Source organism: Argiope bruennichi, chromosome X2, assembly GCF_947563725.1.
Source record: "Argiope bruennichi chromosome X2, qqArgBrue1.1, whole genome shotgun sequence".
NCBI classification, from domain to species: domain Eukaryota; kingdom Metazoa; phylum Arthropoda; class Arachnida; order Araneae; family Araneidae; genus Argiope; species Argiope bruennichi.
The window spans coordinates 130,022,552-130,044,461 of record NC_079163.1 but is presented as its reverse complement, the minus strand read 5'-3'; the positions used below and the strand labels follow the sequence as shown (position 1 = coordinate 130,044,461).

The window sequence follows — 21,910 nt, the reverse complement described above, 5'->3', positions numbered from 1 at the left end:
GATTATCAAAGGTCCTAAGAGGCCTAAAGGATCAAACAATCTGGATATGTCCGATAGCATTGTTCTTTTTGTTGCAGGACTCACAATTTTTTGAACACTAAAACTAAATGTATCCTTTTCAGGATTGAATTGTAATCCCAAAGTTTTTAAAGTTGCTGAGTTGGGGTTATCGAAATTGTATTCTCGGTCCGACGTTGGAACATTTTGTAACAAAACAGGATTATTTGAGCTCCATTTGTGAAGCTCCATACCAGCTGATTTTAACAAATGTATTAACTGATCTTGTAGTTCAATGGCAGAAGATAAATCCTCGGTACCACTGAGTATATCGTCGACGTAAAAATCCTTGCCAGCCGCAGCGGCTAAAGGATAGTTGTTCTGCTCATCACAGCATATTTGTTTTAGTACTCTGGTCGCCAAATAAGGAGCGCATTTGGTTCCGTAGGTAACAGTGAGCAACTTAAATACACGTAAGTTCTCTTCCTCTAAATCCTTCCATAAAATACATTGTAAATCACACTGATCTGGATGTATCCAAATTTGACAATACATCTTTTTTATATCAGCGGTGAAAACTATAGAATGTTTTCGAAACCTCAACAAAATAGCAAACAAATCATCTTGGACAACAGATCCTGAATACAAATTATCATTAAGCGATTGTCCAGATGACGTTGCCTCTGATGCGTTAAAAACAACGCGTAATTTTGTAGTACTACTTTCTGGCCTAAAAACGCCATGATGAGGCATAATGTACCTTGGAGTTTCGCAAGTTGACTGCATATGCCCCAAATTCTCATACTCAGTTAAAATTCGCTGCATAGTTGCTTATACTCTGGTTCTCTCTTCAAACGTTGCCAAAGTGAATTAAATCTTTTAATAGCAATGTGTTTTGATTCGCCTAAACGGGGGGGGGGTCTATTTTAAACGGCATTTTAACAACATAGCTTCCATCGTCATTCATGAAATGATCTTCACATATTAAACTCTCATCATTTTGTAATTTATCCCCCTCAACATCTTCAATTTCCCAAAATTTCCTTAAATCTGCATCCAAATCTTTTATTACCAACCCACAATGAACAGTAGTTTCGTTTTCTATTGGAACACTTCCGGTAGCAACAAACCCAAACACAGTATTTTGAAAAACAATGTCTGTTCCCGGAAACCTAATTTGACCTGATCTTAAAAGTTCATAGAATATTTGGGCACCTAATAAAATATCCACCTCTCCAGGTTCATTGAAACTCACATCCGCTAAACTGAAACTATCTAATTCTAGCGTATCAATGTCAAATTGTTTGGAGGGGATACAATCTGTTATATGCGGTACTACCAATAGCTCAATTCCCTTTTCAAAGCTTTTGCTCATGTTCGAAATTTTCGTTTTTACGATCGAGTTAATAACAGAAGAAGATTGATTTAGTCCAGAAACCAAAATGTTTCGTCTTTCTTTTTTCAAATTCAGTTTATCGGCTAACCGTTTTGAAATGAAATGACTCATACTACCGACATCCAGTAACGCACGAGCACTCATAAACATTCCTACATTATTTTGAATCATCACATTTGCAGTACTTAATAAAACCATTTTGTTTAGATTTAAGTTGGTAGCAGTGAATGAATGCGTACTGTTCGCAGGTGACTCATTCGTCAGTTGCGAAGAATTATGACTAGGATTTTCAATTCTCGGAACGAATACATTTGACCTTGGATTTAATCTCGCATTAGCATTTTGCGAACGAGTTTCAGTTTCGCTTTGAGTATTTCCCAAGTGCAAAAGAGTGTTATGTCGTTTTTTGCAAATGGAACAATTGGATTTCGAATAACAGTTAGCAATTTTATGGTGATTTAAACAATTAAAACATAATTGCTTATTTTTAACGACTTCTATTCTCTCATTAACAAGCATATTTTTGAAAACAGGGCATACATTCAGGGAATGATTTTCATTAGATTTACAAATTACACCTTTTGGAGTTTTAACTTCCGATACAAATGCTTTTTGTGGACTGTATTCTTTACGATATTTTTGAGAATTGTTTACAACTTGCGGTCGTGAAAACACATTACTATCGTTTTTGAATTTTGACGATACATAAATATCGCAATGCCTGGCCAAATCTGGTGGCACATACCAAGATTCTCCTTGTTTCACGCCAATATGAATTTGTAGTTCACGATCTAATGAATCAAATATTTTTTCGGAAACCATGAGTTCACAAACTCCTTTGAAATCATTTACCTTTCTTAACTGACAATAATAATCAAATGCTGCGATAAGTCGCGATGCAAACTGGATATAACTAGTTTGGGCGTTTTTTCGCTTTACGGAAATTATTTAAAACTTCTTGTGGGGTGGATTCTTTTAACACTAATTCCTTTAATTTGTCATACATACACAATTCATCCTCATTTAAATATATCATTAAATTGGTAACTTTTTCGCCTAAAATATTTAATAGGATCTCTGACTTGAATTGTTCTGGGACATTTTTGGTTTTGAAAGTTCTTTCAAGCGATTGGAAAAATCAATTATACGACTCTGCTCGTGTAGGAACTGGAATAGTTAAAGTTTTGACACTTTTTATCAAACTTTCTAAACTAAAATTTGAATCAGAATCGCTATTTGTCACATTAACCTTTTGTGTTACATCTTTTTGTAAATTCACAAGCTCAAGTTGTTTTTCTAATTGCTCGAGTTTAAGTTTTTCCAATTCTACTTTCTGTGCTTCATTTTTCTAATTGCGCGAGATTAAGTTTTTCCAATTCTACTTTCTGTGCTTCATTTTTCTCGTAATCTTTTTTCTTTTCAATTATTGACTCAACCACAGTTTTGACGAATTCATAATTATCTTTATAGATCTCGCTCTTTTCAATTAAATCTTTAAGAGTAACTACTTTGGCACCCGAAGGAATGTCAATTTCTAATTCCTCGGCAACTTCAATTAATTCACTCTTTTTAAGTTTTGAAAGCATTTTGAAAAGAGAACTCTGAATATATGCAACTCATAAAAACGAAACTAATACACAAATTTGGAAAACAAAAGTATACTCACAGTTACCCTGAAACCTAAACGGACATAATAATCCAATTATCGGATACTTCAAACATAGGAATTTGCACTTTATATCCATTGGAGATCACTCTAAGGATTCAGAAATCACTGAGAACAATATCAAGTAAACACACGCGGCAAAACAGAAACACTTGCCGACTTCTCAAAACTCTCGATGGTTCAATACTGCGTAGTCGACGGACCGCTTAATGTAATTCTTTTTAAATAATACTCATTTCTTTCTGGTAAACACCGTTTTATTTTCGGACACATTTTTTGTGCCACTTCATGTAGACTGTTACAGATTAGGACACCTCTCACAATCGGGTGCCACGTCTCCTTCACAGAATCGTTCTTATACACACTACGTTCTTATACAAAAAGAATTAACAGAACTTTGTACTCGACAGATACGCCATCTATCGGCGTGAAGCTGTAACAATCACATCGAACGAAAACAAGCAAAATTGGTAATCCAGCAACATCTGTGGACTAATCTAATTGTGATACATAAGCGTTATACGCCTGCAACCGTGAAAGAAGTTCTATTTCAATGTCATCGGCAGTATCGTTAATACGCCTTTTTACAATATTGTTAGAAAGAGACACACTTTCAACTTGTTTACTATACCTTTCGCCCAATACACACGAAACGATATCTTGAACACAAGGTTTAATAAGTGATTCACCAATAACATGTGCTTCGCTGCTAGAGCAATACGGTAAGATACTTTATATGACACTTGAGTTATCTTTTAATTATCTGTTTTGAATTTTTTTACCATAAAACTCTTGCTTTCATTATGGCTTTCAAATTTTCTTTTAAAAACAGAAATATTATTGCCTTTATCTGTTGGGTGATTTTTTTTCCAAATACCTCAGTAATTTTGCTGGTGCTAAGGAGCTCTTTACCAATATTTTGTTGCAAAACGAACAAACCGTATCTGGAGCCTCCTCGTCACCAGTACTAGTAAATCCAAACGACAGGTAATTAGTATCATATTTACGTCTTTTCGTTGATGCCACCTGTCCAAAATTGGACGATGGTAGAGTTGGAAGATGAGGCTGTAGCTGTACGGAATTGGAAGTTGATGGCATTGCGGGTTAAAGAATGCCTGTATCTGTAGATTCCGCGATTTCTGCATTACTACTAACAACATCAGTTTTCTTTAACGACCCATTTTCTAACTAACGATCCATTTTAAGGGCAATTTTTATGTTTTAGATATTACGGTCTTTCTTTTGATATTGAAACTTTGTTTACGATCTGAATTACAGTTACCGTTAATAATACAAGGGCACAATAGCATTGGCGCAAATGGATGGTTAACCGACTTTGTTTACAAATAAACTAGCCCTCCTACCAGTCTTCCGGTATATCTTTCCCCTCATGTATTTCTACCGGAAATGGTGTGAAAAGGCCCCGTCTTTGTTTAGGTTTTTTCAATAATCCACAGTTTTTTTTATTTTTTTTTTATAAATTACTTTTATCATTTTTTTTTCCATTTAATCGATGTCATTTAAGAATATGCAATGCAAACAAGTGATGAAAACAAATAATATGATGAAGAATGAGAAGATGAATATGAGAAATATGATGAAAACAAATAAAAACGTACTTTGCATGGATCAACTGATGCGGTTATAAGAAGCCAAGCGACATAGACAATCGCCAAAGCAGTAACCCGGAAAAGAAGTTTGGAATATGCCACTATGGCCATCTATTGGTAGAATCGGAAGTTTGATCCAGGTTAAAGCTCCATACACCGGTATATTACATAAAAAAATTGCATAAATTTTGGGGGTCGATTGTAAACTTTCCGAGGAAAATATGAATATATTAAACACCATCCTTATTTCTTTTTAATTAAATAAAATTTGCCACGCGGACCCCCTAAATTTTTTCGTGGAACACTGGGAGAATTTTGGGGTTCCACTGCTTAGAGTCCTTTGGGAACCACTGCTTTAACGTCGTTTAGTGCAAGCCTTAGACTTCAAAATGAATCATACACTTTAATCATGGCATTGAGATTCGGCGAATATTGTGCCCATTCTCCAGAAGTCCAGAAAATGTTCCTTCCGCCACTCTTATGTTTTTTTAGCCTTGTAAGCTGATGCAGAGTCTTGTTGAAACTCCCATTTTACATTTCCGAAGTGCGTTTTGGCTCACGGAAATATAGCAGCTTCTAGAATGCCCCACTGGTACACTTTTTGAATTATTTTAGCTCCCTCATTCACAAAAAATTACGATATGTTTTGTAGCTTTCGCAAATTCTGCCTCAGACCATGACCAACTTTGGATTTTTGAGATGTTCAACAACTGCTGAAGTGCTTGGTGCGTCTACAGAACAGATCCTATAGTTCTGGGAGTTACGGAATTTTGGACGGTAAAGAGCTTCTCATTAGTGAAATTAATCTCTCTCAGTTCTGATATGTGGCCAGTTTCAAAAGTATTCAGCGTCTTTCGAGCCACACGAGTTTGTTTTTTTCAGTGAGAAGCTGAAATTTCTGGAACTTGTAAGGCTTCAGTCCAAGCTCTGATTTTGCCATTCATTGCTCTAATCGGTCCCTTATTTCTAGTTCACGAGCGATCTTTCTCGTGGAAACCTTCGAATTTTATTGAACTCGCGTTTTGATGACCAGCGGCTACTGAAAGTGTTGACCATACGTTTTAGTTCACTTCCTGGACTTTGACCATCATTGCCAAGCTCTTTGAAATGATAGATTGCATCAGACACTGTTTGCCGAGGCACACATTAAGCAAACGAATGACTTCATATTGTTCGTTTTCCAACTTTAAAATAGCATATTTTTTGCTTGGCATTGCAAAAAAGCCAAAAATCAGTACATAAACTAAAAGATACATTATAAAATTTGTTACAACTGAAGTGGTAAACAAAAAGAAATGAACAAAAATTTAAAAAAAATAATAATTAACTTTTCTATGATGTAATAACTTTGTCCGAGTTTTTGTGCCGACCCTGCATAAAAATGATGACTGTCAGGGGGCTTGTAAAATGCCATAAGTCACAACACAACAAATATATAAAAATAATAAAACGTTATGGTAACAGGAAAATAGTACATAAAGTACTTCCAAAATTTCATTTTTTGAAATACTAAAATCAAAACTTTAAAAGTATTAATTGTTTAAATTTAAACACTGGTAATAAAAATCACAAATAAAATATCCTTACATTTTCTTTATCGTGATGTATTGCTACATTTGCAAGGATATCAACAGGGCTTATAACAGGAAGCATTGTTAAATTTCGGTATTCCAGTACCTCACATTTAACACCAGACGATATCTAAAAAAACAGATATATATTCTATTAGGATAAATATATAAATGTTTTCTGCAAAAAAGTAAAGTATTAAAATGCAATTTAATTTAGTAATTACACATTAAGAAATATCTTTAAAAAAAATTTACCTAATAGAACACAACATTTTAGTTCATATTTTAGATGTACATACGGCACAAGAATAAATTATAAAATTGCATCATGTACTATTCTAGTTTATACACTGTATTTTTTTATTAGATGGATATTGTTGCATAGAAATTTTAAACTGCTATTAGCATATACTTTTCCAAAGTTTGCAAAAAAAAAAAAAGCTAATTAGTAAAGAAAAACATTTTTGGTCTCCCTTTTAAGCCTATAAACATTTGCATTAAAAAACATTTAAAGCAATTGCGAAACAGCATGTTAGACAAGTGACCATTAGGAAGCTAAAAATAAGTACTTATATAAGAAAGAGATGTTAGATGTAAAACTTGATACTGATATATTCAACTCAGCAAAATTCAAAGCGTGCCTGCATAACTAGCTATACATGTCTATGTCTCAACATATTTGTATTTTTTCAAACTTCAAACTATGAAAAATTATAGATCAAGTTACATTTCTGAATTTTTCGTTTAAATATATCTTAATTCAATGTATTTTTCACTTTTATTCATTATGTTATCGCAGTCATTTTGATCAAATAGGAATAATGCATAATAATTTTAACGTACAAAAAACTATTTAAAGATTTTTAGATTAGAAACGAACAACTTGACAGCTTTTAAAGTAAATGTTGAAGAAATATTATACATATAAAGGCTTATGAATCTATTTATAATTTTATAGAGTATAGTTGATTTTATACTTTATGCTATCCCCTCAATAGATATTAATATGCAATAATTTAAAATATAAATAACTGTAAGGTAACAGGAACAATTACAGGGTGCATAGTGAGAAACTGCAGCAAAAATTACACACTTTTTAAACACCTTAACTAAAAAGCAATTACATACCTTTGTACATGCATGCATACCTAAACCCGCGTATTTTCTAAGCGTAGGATTTTTCTATTTTATGATAATGCAGTTTTTATTTAAAAATATTTAATCAATTTTAAATCTGCATTAAAAAAATGTAATATTTATTTCTATATTTGTAAAACATTTTCTATAGTCAAATCAATGATATCTTACTTGTTTTGACAAAAACATAAAAATTAACACAAAAATTTACAAAAAAAAACTATCATTACAAAAAAAATTAAGCCAACCTTTATAAGATTAACAATAAAAATCTGAGAACCAATTGAATACTATGACCAAACATTTTGTATCTGATTTTTATACATGCGGCAACAAATAAGATTCGCCATGGTTGGGACGGAAAATATAAACTTCCTCCTGTATTAACTCACCACATTTAGCAATCTAGAGAACTTTATTTGCAGACTAATAAAGCTAAAAGGTAAAGTATTCCATGATAGTTACCAGCATATGATTGGCGAAATTGCTACGAAATTCACAAAACAACAAATGCATGCTCCGATCGAGTTTTTTAGATCACAATTCTTTTTCATAGAAAAGAATAGCAGCGTTTAGAAGTGATCAGATTATAAAAAATCTTATAGTTTCTTACTTCTGAAGTTTAATAAAGGACTTTTTTAAACCAGCGGCGGCGGCAGAAGTTCGCCGACGGGGAGACAAGATAAATCCGATAGGGGTGGGGGGCTAACACAATTCTTTAATTTTGTTTCAAAATAACTCATAATAGTTAATTTTATATTTAATTAAAGAAAATTAAGTATTATTTAGCCTTTATTGTTCAGATACAGACCTTTTCTCTCATTGTGGAAAATTTGCAAATATATTTGAACAAAAAAAAAAAAAAAATCTCCGAGTTTCTTTGTTTTGGCCATAAAAGATTGTCAATGTTTGAGTGAATTTTTTAATGAGATTTCTGAGATTTAATTGCATTTATATCTAATTCTAGAAAAAATACGGTTATATTTCATTTTGGAATCTAGTATACAGATTGAAAACACAGCTTGCAACACTAAATTACCTAAATTTGTTGTAGCATGATCATGGAAATGTTTAATCGAAGTTTAATGAGGAATTGGTTTTTAATTATTTTGAATTTGGTTCGAATTTGACAGAGTTCTTAATCTTCTGTATCTTTTTTTTTAATACTTATAAAACGTGTCGGTTACAACAAAAATAAATTAATCGAACAGATCTATAATAATTTATAAATACCTAATATTGGATAATGATAACATAAGCAAAATAATATTTCGTTAAAATGAAATGGTCAAATCTAAAAGTCCATAAAACGTTTTCTTGGTGAGTTACTTTTCGTGAACAATGCTTCCATTATATATAATTATAAGAAAAGTATTAATACATAAGATACTATCGACGAGAGAGAAAACACGAAAAAAATAATTAATTAATTGTAAACTTATTCTTATAAACTACAGAGTGCGGTAAAAAAATTCGGACAAAGTTATTACAATATAGAATAGAAGTTAATTAATTTCTTTTTAATTTTTGTTCATTTCTTTTTATCTACCACTTCAAATATAACACATTTTATAATGTATCTTTCAGTTTATGAACTGGTTTTTGGCCTTTTTACAATGCCAAGCAAAAGATCTGCCATTTTAGTGTTGTTTAAACAAGGAAAACAGTAGTATGAAATCGATCGTTTGCTTAATGTGTCCAGGCAAACAATATCTGATGCAATCTACCGTTTCAAAGAGCTTGGCAATGATGGTCAAAGTGCAGGAAATGAACTAAAACGTATGGCCAACAATTTCGGTAGCTGTAGGTTATCAAAAAGGGAAGTTCAATGAAATTCGAAGGTTTCCATGAGAAAGATCACTCGTGAGCTAGAAATAAGGGAACGATTAGAGCAATGAATGGCAAAATCAGAGCTTGGACTGAAGCCATATAAAGTCCAGAAAGTTCAGCTTCTCAGTGAAGAAAGCAAACTCGTGCGGCTCGAAAGACGTGGAAAACTTTTGAAACGGGCCACATGTCAGCATTGAGAGAAATTCTTTTTCACTAATGAGAAGCTCTTTACCTTCCAAAAGTTCGTAACTCCTAAAACTATAGATCTAATCTGTAGACGCACCAAGCATTTCAGCAGTTGTTGAACATCACAAAAATCCAAAATTGGTCATGGTCTGAGGCGGAGTTTGAGAAAGCTGCAAAACATCTCTGATTTTTGTGAATGAGGGAGCTAAAATAATTCAAAAAGTGTACCAGTGGGACATTCTAGAAGCTGTTATATTTCTGTGGGCGGAAACGCACTTCGGCAATGTAAAGTGGGAGTTTCAACAAGACTCTGCATCAGCTCACAAGGCTAAAAAGACAGAAGAGTGGTGGAAGGAGTATTTTCTGGACGTGATATCATCTGGATACTTGCCGAATCTCAATCTCATGATTAAAATGTATGGTCCATTTTGGAGTCTAAAGCTTGCACTAAACGACATAAAAGTTTGGCCTCTCTAGAACAATGACTTTGGCGGGAATGGAATAGATAAGACTTGCGGCCCATTACGGAACGTTCCAATAAGCGTTTGCACCGCTGCATCACTGCAAAAGCCAGCCACTATGTAACCAATTAAATTTATTTATAGGTAAAAGTCTACTGTTATTATTATTTGTTATATTTTGTTAATTTATTAATTTTTAATCAAATTATATTAAAATTTGTTTGTCCGTTTTTTTTTTTTTTTTTTTTTTTTTTTTTTTTTGCCGCACCCTATATTTTCAATTCTGAAATAAAGAAAAAAAAAATTTATCTTTGACAGCGGTACTCTGAAGAATATTAGAGCTCCCGTCTTTTTAAGCTAGGAACTTTAGATAAAATAATTTCCCATGGATTCTTCCTTTTTACCACTCCCTCTTTTAAGACCGGAGACACCTGATTTTGTTGTACTAATTCAGGATGCTTCATACACGTTTGTCTTTTAGCGTAATAAGTGTCAAAGCATTCTTGAAAAAGCATATATTCAACTTTGTATCAATTGTACCAGAATGACATGGCATGCTAAATGGACAAATATATGCTCTTCTTATGGAGGCTATATAAAATAAATGTAGAAACTATATCCAAAAGGTTTTACAAAAGGAACTTTTCAGAAAACTAGAATAATTAATTAAAAAAAAATATTAACTGTTTTAACCAAAAATCGATTTTTTTTAGCGGAGTCATCTACCAAAAATAATTTTCAAATACGAGTTGCAGTAACGAGAATCTTATCGGAAGCGAATAAGCTCGCGCGTACAAACTAAAATTTACTATAATTCAAACACAAACAATATAAAATGCAGAGTAGATATGATGATGCTATTGTTTCTTAAGAAGGCTGTAGAAAATATTTTGTAAATTTATATCTAAACATATTTTTTTTATGTAATGCTTATAAAAGTATGGAAAATATACAAATTAAACATTGAATTCTCCATGTCAAGTCTAAATGTATACATATACAGGGTGGTTATGATTAAACTTCCCCTGTAAACTGCATCCTACAACGCAAACGGCTGAATGGATTGCAAAGAAATTTTGTATATAGACTATATATGAGATGCACTCACGAAATTTCGGTGGGGAAAAAATTAGTTCCAAAATGTCTACTAGATGACGCCTTTTCCGGAAAAAAAAAATTAAATTTAACACAATAAAGACCAAAACGTAATACGGAAAAAATATTAACAATCCAGAACAAAAATTAAGAGTAATAAAATGTAAAACCGGGAAAAGTTGTCAGTTCTATTAAAAAAATGTCGAGATTTGCATGCTTGCGAAGAAGAGGAAACTATGCAAAACAGGTTAGTGTATGAAACGTTTGCAGACGTTGTCATGTTTTATGTCAATGTTTCCGGCTGTAATGATGACGGTATCTTTAGTTCAACGTCTGTTATTGGTGAAGCTGCTTTACAAAATAAAGGGGAATGCTTCTGCTGCAGTACGTGAATTTCGTCGTGTAAAGAACGTACGGCTGGACCAATAGATTTACTAAAAATATCCGAGCCATGATTAAGAGATTTGAAGCGACGGAGACATTAGTAATTCGACCTGGAAGAAGCCGCATATCTGTCACACCGGTACTTGTAGATACCTTCAAGACAGCTATTGCTGCACGAACACAGACATCTGAATTTGGAGGCAGTAGAGCGCGTGCATTTTCTCGATAGACAGGCAATTCTTACAGCATCGACCGAAATGTGCTCAGAAACATAATGCACTATGTCCCATACAAGATCCGCCATACCCAAGAGCTGCTTGATAGGGGCAAACCACAACATGGCTTCAGTTTTCTTAACAGAAAACTGAAACTTCAGTTCATTCGTAGTCAGTTTTCTCAATAGAATGACTGCTGATCTGTCATGGCTTTGGAATATTCTATGAAGCCCCGAGGCTCATTCCTACCTCAATGGGACAGTCAACGCACATAATTGCCGCATTTTGGCTAAGGAAAATCCGCGGATGCACACTGAAATTTCTCCTACATTCTCCAAAGGTGACTGTCTGGTGTAGATTCATGGCAACGTTTATCCTTGGACCATTCTTCTTTGAGGAAATAACTGCACGTCACATGTTCCGTTAAGGGCCTAACATGTTATTAGTCTCTTCTTTCGTAATACATAGCCACCACGTTCGCCGGATCTAAATTCGTGCGCTTTCTGGTTATGGGGCCACTTAAAACGTCTGGTGTATTGTAGAGATGTTGCGACGCTGAATGAGTTAAAGAACTCCATAACGCTTAATGTGCGAAGCATCACAACTGATCAGTTACGATCTGCTGTTGAATACACTGTCCACCGACTTGAAATTTTTCTGGTGAATGAGAGTGATCATATGAAGCACCTTTCCCTGCATCGTTCTGGACACGATTAACAACTGCTTTTCTTGTGCAATTTCGTCCTAATCTGTTCTTGTTTCTGCAAACTAAACAGTTTTTTTTCCCTCCCTCAAACAACGTATTGTTATTTTTTCTTATGTGGTTCGATGACAAGGTGATCAGAAAATAGTCAATAAATGTTAATATTGTTTCTGTATTCCGTTTTGATCGTTCGTTGTGTTAAATTTAATGTTTTTTTTTCCTAGAAAGGCGCCCTTTGGCGGACATTTTGGAACTAACTTTTTTTTCAAAATTCCGTGAGCGCATCTCGTATATAGTCTATATATCAAATTTCGTTGTAATCCGTTCATCCGTTTGCGTTGTAGGATGCTGCTTATAGGGGAAGTTTAATTATAACCATCCTGTATGTGTACATTTAGATTTAAAAACCAATGCATTTTATTCAAAAAAAAATAATCTTGAATTTGAATCCCCTACCTTGACTCTTTGGCACGAGTTCTTATTGTTAAGTGCTTTTTCCTCTCGAATTTATTGCAAGCTAACATTCCTCCCCAAAGTATAAGTGTTTTCCCCTCAGTGGCATGCACAAATTTTTTCTTAACCCCTTCGCAAGTAATGGCGAGTCCGACTCGCACATTGAATTACTAAATTCTTAATTTTAAACATACAATAAAGCGAAAATATTGAGTAAGTGAAAATACAAACATTACTTAAAAACGTCTCAATAACTCTAATACCTATATATTATTCTAAAAATTAAAATAATAATAATTGCCCTAAATAGTGTCATCTGTCAGTGCAGGAAGTTAAGTAAATTCGTGTTAAGGGGGTTAATGTTATGTATGAAGGTTCTTGAATAATCATTTTATAAATGATTCTTGATCATCATTTTATCAAAAGATCATTAAAAAAAATTTAGAAGTGAAATTATATAGTTTCTGCAGTGAATAATTAGAATTAAAAAAATAAAGAAGAATAGAAAAAATATATTTTTTGATTGTATAGTTATAATACTGAAGGCAGAATTTGAAAACTTTTGGTGCTAATTTATTTAAAAGATTTAGTGTATATTTGGTAAACTCTTTTAGTATTGTTGAAAAGATACGATATCACAAATATTTATATTTGTCGTCAATTGCAATTAGTAATATTTAATAAGTGGAATTATTGTAGCCTAATAAATTACAATGCAAAAAAAAAGATATTTTATTGTTAAATAAACTTAGTTTATAATTATGAAATTTACTTAGCTGATTTATAGTAAATTCGCATAATTTGGTTATATCTAAGTAACTCTTCTTAGAGTGTCAAGATAAAAGAGTGTTTTTAAAATATAATTTAACCATTAACCAGATTTTAGTCAGAACATTCTCATAATGGAATGAGTGAAATGAACTTACAAATTCATTACGAGGAAATAACAATTGGATGAATGAAATAACGATTCTTTTCCGAACTATTAATCGCCCTATTCATGTATAATAAAAAAAGCTTCTATTTTCCTAACAATTCCATTGACAAGTGATCGAAATAATTGATACTATCAAATAATTTCCCCATAAACCATGATCCATCTAAGCCGAAAAATAAAGAACAGGCGACAAAAATGTTACATCTTATTCACTTACCAGTTTGTTGATTATTCTGCTTAATATAGTGGGAATTATATGCTGAATGGACGTCATTTGAATCAGATGTCTGAAAATCCACGGACTTCGCAACATCCATCGCGTTGAGTTCTTAGACGGCTGACCAATAATTGTGGGCAAAATACGATATCTTATTCACCAGCCATCTTGTCGGTTATACTGCCAAAAGTAGCGCAAATTATACGCTGAATGAATGACATTTGAATCAGATGTATGAAAATTTGCGGACTTAACGTCGTCGAAACCCGACAAAAAATATTCGCAAAATGTGACTTCTTATAGACTTGCCACCTTATCGATTATTTTGCCAAATGTAGTCAAACAGCTTAAACCATTATTCGGATACTTCGATTGTTTACAGGATACTAACTTTAAGATGGCTTTTAAATTATCATATTCGCTAATTCCCAACTCTTCAAAACCGTCTTGAAGTGCTGAAAACTTTTGCCGACGAAACTCTCAATCTCTCGCCGACGGGTGGGTAAGTGAAGGGATTGCCGACATTGGGGCAATTGCCCCCCCCCCGCTAACACCGCCTCTGTTTTAAACGTTTCGCATTTCGAAAATTTAATAAAAACTTGCTTTTATCGTATACGCAAAAATAAATAAAATCTTCGTACTTTATCTTAAAGAAAATTACACAAAAACGTGATTTTATACTAAACGAAGAAATGAAAATAATTAAACGATTCCTAGTTTTCAAAAATAATGAAAACAAATTCACGAAGTTGAAAAGACGCTAGTTCTGTAGGAAGAAGCAAAATGAAAATTAAAAATTCCAGCATATCACATTGCTTTAAAATTTAACAACATTCATCAGGTAAAGAATCTTATTTAATGAATTACTTTAAAGTTTTAAAGTAATTTAAAGCAAATAATGCATTTTTTTTATCAGGACGCTAACAGTTGTAAAATCACATAACTCAACAATTCGTCGAAACAATGATATTGATTAGAATTTCATTACAATAAAAACGACTTTTATCGTACATAAAAAACTAATTTTTCAAAAATTACTAAATTTAAAGAAAAAAATGCCTTCATTAAATCGTAATTGGTTTCACTAAAAAGATAGTTTTAAAACGCTCAAAACGCCGTAAAAATAATTTTTGTGTAATAACATACTTTGATGTTATGGCAGAAACACATTAAAATTATTTTTATTTTTTAAATAAACTTCTAATTAAGATTTTTAGAAATCTGTTCTTGGTAGTCTCTAATACTTAAGAAGCAACTTCCCACCAAATTTCATGCTCCTAATGTCAATGATTTATGCTGCACATTGCTCAGCCAATCAGAGCAAATCTTTTCATGCATTGAGAGATTTCACTATAAAATATTATTATTATTATTATTTTAAATTCTAAGAGTTAAGAAAGAGAAAAGAAGAAAATTGTTAAAAATGATAGAATCTGAATACAGAAGAATAATAGTTTTGAAAAACGTTTCTTTTATTTCTTTAAAAAATCTCAAATACAAGATCTAGAATCTTATATTTATATATAAATTGAAATTTGACGAGATTGATCTAATAAATAATAATTTTCGAATGGAATGGGGCAATAAAAATACTGTGAAAGAAATCTCAATCACTGAACATTTATGGCTTCAAGTTAAAATTTCCAAATACTGGATTTTGCGCAATCGACTAACGTAACTACATACCGTAATGAAATAAAATTCAATATAGTACAAAAAGAATGCCTTAAATAGTTTATTCAAGGGATTACTCTAAAACAATATATTAACGAGAATGGTGACAATGTGTAACATCTAAAGAATCTTCATTAAGAGTGTTTTTAGAGCAGCTTCTCTCATGTTTAATATATATCTCTTTGGCACACCAAAGAGATCCTGCTGTATTCTTATTTTTTGTAGATAGGATCAATCTGCGCATTCTTCTTTAACAACGAGTAAAAGGTTAAATATACACTTATGAAACAATATATAAATAAATTTGTCAATATCTAAAACATTAAAAATCGAAGTTCGAACGTTTATTGAATCGCAACAAGTATGACACAGTACATATTTCGTACTGCCCCTTCGGAATAACTATTCCAGTATTTCAATAAACGGCGCTGCAAATTGTCGAAGAAAGGAGTGAGAAATGAAGTTCATTAAGTGCTCTCTTTTATTGGCAGATATGAGGCACTATATTTTGTTACTGTTTATTTTATATTTATATACTGGCAATATATTTTGCTACTCCTGGATCTATTTCACTTTGGATTCCTTCTTCGAATTCTTCCATTTTATTGGTTATTTTTCTTGATATATCCCATAAATAAAGCTTTCAATCATGCTTTCGATTTATAGTGTTTAACATCTGGGGGTGGATACAGTTTTCTTGGATATTCTTAAGAAAAGTAAGAATCGTTAAAAAGGGTTTTCACACTTAAAAGAGATTTTCACATTTAAGCACTTTTCAAAACGGTTTCACACCTTGAATCACGTATTTATAATTATCTGCATAAATTATCATCATAATTCCTCACAAATAACAGATTCCAAAAATGTGAGCATTTCCTTGTAATCACAAACAGCTTTGCTGCAGTCACATAGAAGACAGTAAGCAAGCTAAATACGGACATTAAAAGAAATTAAACCAGATTCATCTACTAAATAAAACAATGGAAAACCATATACATATAAGACAGAGTATAATCTCAGCGCCTGTCATAATTTCACGAAACTGTGAATAAAAAAAAAACAATGAAACTTTTTAATTTTTTATAATTTGTATTACTTGAAGATAATTCTGTAGTGAAATTATACTAAAGTTGCATCATTTATTAACTGTAAAAACATACTAAATAGATGGATATATAATTGGCAAAATTATTAATAAAAATAGGCAACAAAATATGTAGGAGATGGAAGAAAATCTTATTTGGTACAAGCACAAAATTTTTATTTAGTACAATATTTTTAAAATCTTTGCACAAGTACATTTTTATTTTAACTCAGCGAAAACATGTCTGAGTTCAGAAAACATGTTATTGAAATATGCAAACAGAATTAAGGATGTTAAATGACATGAAAAATCAGAAATACTTTTATATTTTAATAACATTTTAGATGCTAAAAATAATTAGCTCAAATGTTGGTAAAATGGAATAGACAAACAAGAAATATCATTCAAACAAGAAATATCATTGTATATGAAAGCAGCACTACTGCTGAAATATTTGATATTTTTGTTCAGACAAGGCCAGAAGGAGACAGTGATGAAAATCGCTGTCATACTTTATGTCAACAATAGAGAAGTGGTGAGTAAATAGTAAACTTACTTCGGCTTTTACCTTTGAAATCCACTTAATATATGAGCATGAAGGATTAATGAAAGAGAGTACTGAAAACTCTTGAATCAATGGCGCTTCATCATCAAATTCAAAATGAAAGAATTTTGGAGAGCAGCCTTGAAAAAAATTTAAAAAATTATGAGTAAAAAAGAGAAACATAAAATTTTATAGAAATATTTTCTTCATCTAAAATAGAGGACTCATAAATTGATAGGTTTAAAAAAAGTTAGTAGTCCTCAAAAAGTCAAGCTAAATAAAATCATTGGTTCATGTATGATTTAACTAATATAAAATTCTTTTATAACTATTCCAAAATAATGAAATGTGTGAAACAAAAGAAAAAAACTACATAAATTATTTTAATATCAGATATTATTTTAAAAATCGCATCAATGTTTTTTTCAATGATGACAGAAAACAAATGAACTATTTAATAAGAACATATTAGTACCAGACCTATTTTATTACAAGATATAAAAATTCTTTAAAATAATTATTTTAAAGTATCTACAATCAAATTTGTGAAACACTTGAAGACTAAAATTGATTTTAAAATATTATTGAAATTTATCTCTAATATGCTTTCATTTGTCAATACAAAATTAGCATAATTACAAACATATTGGCAAGTCATTCACTGCGGCCACAGACATGAATTTATCAAAAGCTTCCTAAAATAGTTGCTGAATTAAGATAGGAATTATTCCGGTTTTTCGAATATGCTTTCTTCAATTTTTGGAAGAACTCTTGCTATTTTATTTATAATTTTCTAACAATTACAAATATTTTTGATAAAATACATCCAAGCTTAATTAGCAAAAACAATAGATGTAATATGAAGGAATCGCATATTCAAGATGTTTTGGCATCTATAGTATTTATTATGAAGACATTCCTCGATTTTTTTCCCCTCCAGATATAATGCTTACACAGAAAAGATATAACATTTTAGATTACCTTAGTTTAGTTTATCCATATTAACATCCTGATTTGAAGCAACGCGTCACCTTTTTTCTTACAGACATAGTGACTTTAGATTATTGTCGCATGATATTCTAGTCGCAAACCTTCCAACAAACTTCCTACTAATACCAGTAATTTCAGAAATCTGTTAGGATCTTGGTTACAGATTTCTAAAAGAATTCATAGCTCTGGTTTTTATTCAAAAAAATTCAACGCCCGATTTCACTTCAGAAGTTGTCCAGAGTTTTACAACTACTTTTTTGTTCATTTTGTGCAGGTGCAAGGAAAACAAGCGTCTCAAAGCAAACAAAAATTCATAATCCAAATGTATTATATTATTCACATATTTAGCCAAATATATGCGAACTTCACATGAAGAATAATTTTTAGCAACCAAAATCATATTTAAAGGCGCACAAAAAAAAGTTTTTGTTAAAAAATAATTTTCATGATTTCCAAAAATTAATTAAAATATTGAATAATAAATTTACGGCATAAATCAAATACGTATCCTTTTTTAATATTTATTATGAGAAATTAATTTTCGCTCTTCTTGAGAATGCTTGAATCCATGTACCGGTATCAAAATTAAAGGAAATCTTCATTTTTGTGCAATATTATATATATATATATATATATATATATATATATATATAGAAGACAGCGAAAAGACTTTTTACATTTTTGAATTCTTTTGAATCCATCGGGAAAGCATAATTATTTACAAGCAGACACGCGGACACGGCACGTCCGGCACAGCGCATTGCAAAAGCAGAAGTGGGGAAGAAGAGGGAAATAAATTATCCCTCGTCTTAACATGAGATATGGATAGGGAAAATACTTTTTTACAGTGCTAATATATTATTAAGATTCTGATAGGGATTTCTGACGCATGTCAATCACATGAAATGGAAACAGAGGGATCTTTTTAAAAGAATGTGCTTATTGGACATTTTTTACCCCTTCAAGCGCAGCGTGAGAATGTGTGGGCGTTTAGTCGATTCAGCAATTTTATAACGCTTCTCTTGAATTAATTAAGTAGAGAAAGTGGAATTGGATCACGAAATAAGAGAATATTTTAGAATGAAGTTACTATGGGCTAAATTAAGATAAAACCTTGGAAATTAATTAAATTGAAATTAGGGTTTAAAATATCATCATATATATATATATATATATATATATATATATATATATATATATAAGAACGTGAAAATTTTAATAATTAAATATTTTATTGAACTCCCATTTTAATTGCTTCTTCATTAAAATATTTTAAATTTTAATAGTCATATAATTAACTCATAATATTATAAAGGCCTTCAGCCATAACGTAATAGGTATCTCTCTAATTTTCTATTAGCTCCCGTAGAATTTATGCTTTAAATTAAAGTGGAAATGATTAAACTGCAATAAATAAAATAATTTTTTTTTTTTTTACTGAAACGAAGCATTTTTTTAAAAATATGAGTACTGAAAACAGAGTCGCTGAGTATTTAAACCTTATGGACACTAAAGAATATTTTTCTTAAATTATATAATATCTCAAGAAGTTTTCAACAAGTTTTCTCAGATTCATCATGAACAGATCGATTAATTAACAATGTTTAATTTTAAATGCATCAAACAGTAAAAAAATAAACAGAATTGTTTGAAATAATCTGTCGAAAACATATTAGGCCTTCAAAACCAAGTCCGTATCCTTTGTCAACAATCAGAACACAATGCGCATGCGTGAATTTTTAACGCCAGATATGATAACGCAAATGCGTGAATTTTTCTACGGTAGTTGGGATAACGCTATACAGATTAGAAATTTTTAATTTCCTTTATTCTGTTTTATTTTAATTCAAAAGTACTTCAGAATGAATCTGAAAGATCGATTAATTAATAATGTTTAATTTTAAATGCATCAAACATTAAGAAAATAAACAGAAGCATTTGAAATAATCGGTCGAAAAATGTTAACCTTAGCCTCATTAGTGTGAGGGAAAATATGAAGCCTTACTCATTTGGCGGTGGGGAGATGAAAAGATTTTTTTGGCGGGAAAGTTTTTAATTAATAATTAAAATTCTAATTAAAAATTCAAAAAACGGGACCCCAGGTGCACATTCCTGACCTCCAAGGTATACATGTACCGAATTTGGTAGCTGTAGGTCAAACGGTCTGGACTGTAGAGCGCCAACACACACACATTGAACTTTATATAAGTATAGATATAGTTTTGAAAAACTGTTTTCTGAATTACTCATTTATAAAGTACCCTGCTTTGTCTAGACAACACAATCAAATGACAAATGTGTAAATTAGAAACCTTTGGTTTTCTTTCAAGTCCCAGATTCTGAATGCCTAAATTCCGGAGAACGAAAAGCAGTCTGTTGTCCTTACAGCCAAATCAAAACAATGCTCATTGTTATGATATAATTAGATAAATGCAAAATGGTAGAACCGTTCCGAGTTCATTTATGACAAATTTTTCATCTAAAAATAATCTAATATCTAGATTCACCTCTCTCAAATCAGGTGCCATACACTTCGCTGATAATTTCAGCAGTTTTCAATAAACAGGTATAAAAGTTGCAACATATAAAATTTTTTGCATGTTTCTAAATAGACTTATGTAAAGTAAAATACAATTAGCAGTAAATAATTAACCAATTATTATATGCATTTAATATTGAATTATTTAGGGAAAATTTATTTCAGTTAAAAATTAATTACATGGACCCTCTATTTACATTTGTTTTCATTAATTGGTGTGATAATATTTCATCACTGCCTTTTATCATCTGATTTGTATGTATATACAAGGAACAAATAAAAGTGAAAGAGTAATAATATTTTGGGTAATATCGTACCTGATTTCCCAAAATAATTATAAAAAATTATTTTCGCAACTTCAAAAGAAACTGTAGCTTGAAACACTGGTACAAGAACTGGGTCAAAACAAGAATCTATGGACATACAAGCTGCCAAGGCAAGAGGTGACAAATAAGGGTTTTCCTTTTCCAAAATACCATCATCGTCACTTAAATAAATAAATACAAACATTACAGAAAAAAGATACACACTGAAATAAAAAGCAAAAATTAATTAAAATAATGATGCATTTTTAGTACTGGATTTGAACATAAATGTAAATTATATTGATAGATCAAATAATATCCTTGTGTTTATGTAATTTTATTATTTGTAATTATTGTTTTCATTTAATTATTTTATTTGTATTTTTTATTCTTTGTATAGTTATTCATAAAATTAATATTAATTAATACTGAACACAGATGGCGCAGTATGCTCTAAACCATATGTATATTTGGAATGTGGATGAAGAGCGCTTAAGCACTCTTTATTGTAAACACTTCAACTAGAGCATTGAAGTGAAACTGGTGCAAGTAGGCACAGCTCGCTCTTTGTTAGCGGCAAAAGGAATAAATAGTTCGCTCTTTGTTAGCGACAATTTCTACATTTAAATATATATATTATGTGTTACCTGTTATATGTGTGTTATTATATATGTGTGTGCGCGAAAATAAGAAAATAAAAAATAAAACGACAAGAAAGCATCTTTCCTTGGATTAAACACACACAACCAGCTACATATTGGAGGCACCGAGATGTCAACATGAGAAACGGATGTTTCTTTCATTTTTTCCTTATTATTGATTATTCGTTTTTGATGTTTTAAAGAGAAAAACATCTGATGAATGAGATTAATAAGAATTTATCTCGAATTTCGAGTGAACTTAATTTTTCTGTAGT

The 21,910-nt window shown here is 31.4% G+C and overlaps 1 protein-coding gene across 1 annotated transcript in view; it reads right to left on the bottom strand.

Moving 5' to 3' along the window:
- Positions 1–21,910, bottom strand: part of LOC129959988 (intermembrane lipid transfer protein VPS13B-like) — a 200,936-nt gene that overhangs the window by 85,538 nt on the left and 93,488 nt on the right. The window contains exons 29-31 of the mRNA XM_056072952.1: positions 21,007–21,176; positions 17,173–17,300; positions 6,257–6,370 (exon numbers count right to left, since the gene is read on the bottom strand). Coding sequence (XP_055928927.1) covers positions 6,257–6,370; positions 17,173–17,300; positions 21,007–21,176 — 412 coding nt within the window. The remainder of the gene's footprint in view (positions 1–6,256; positions 6,371–17,172; positions 17,301–21,006; positions 21,177–21,910) is intronic.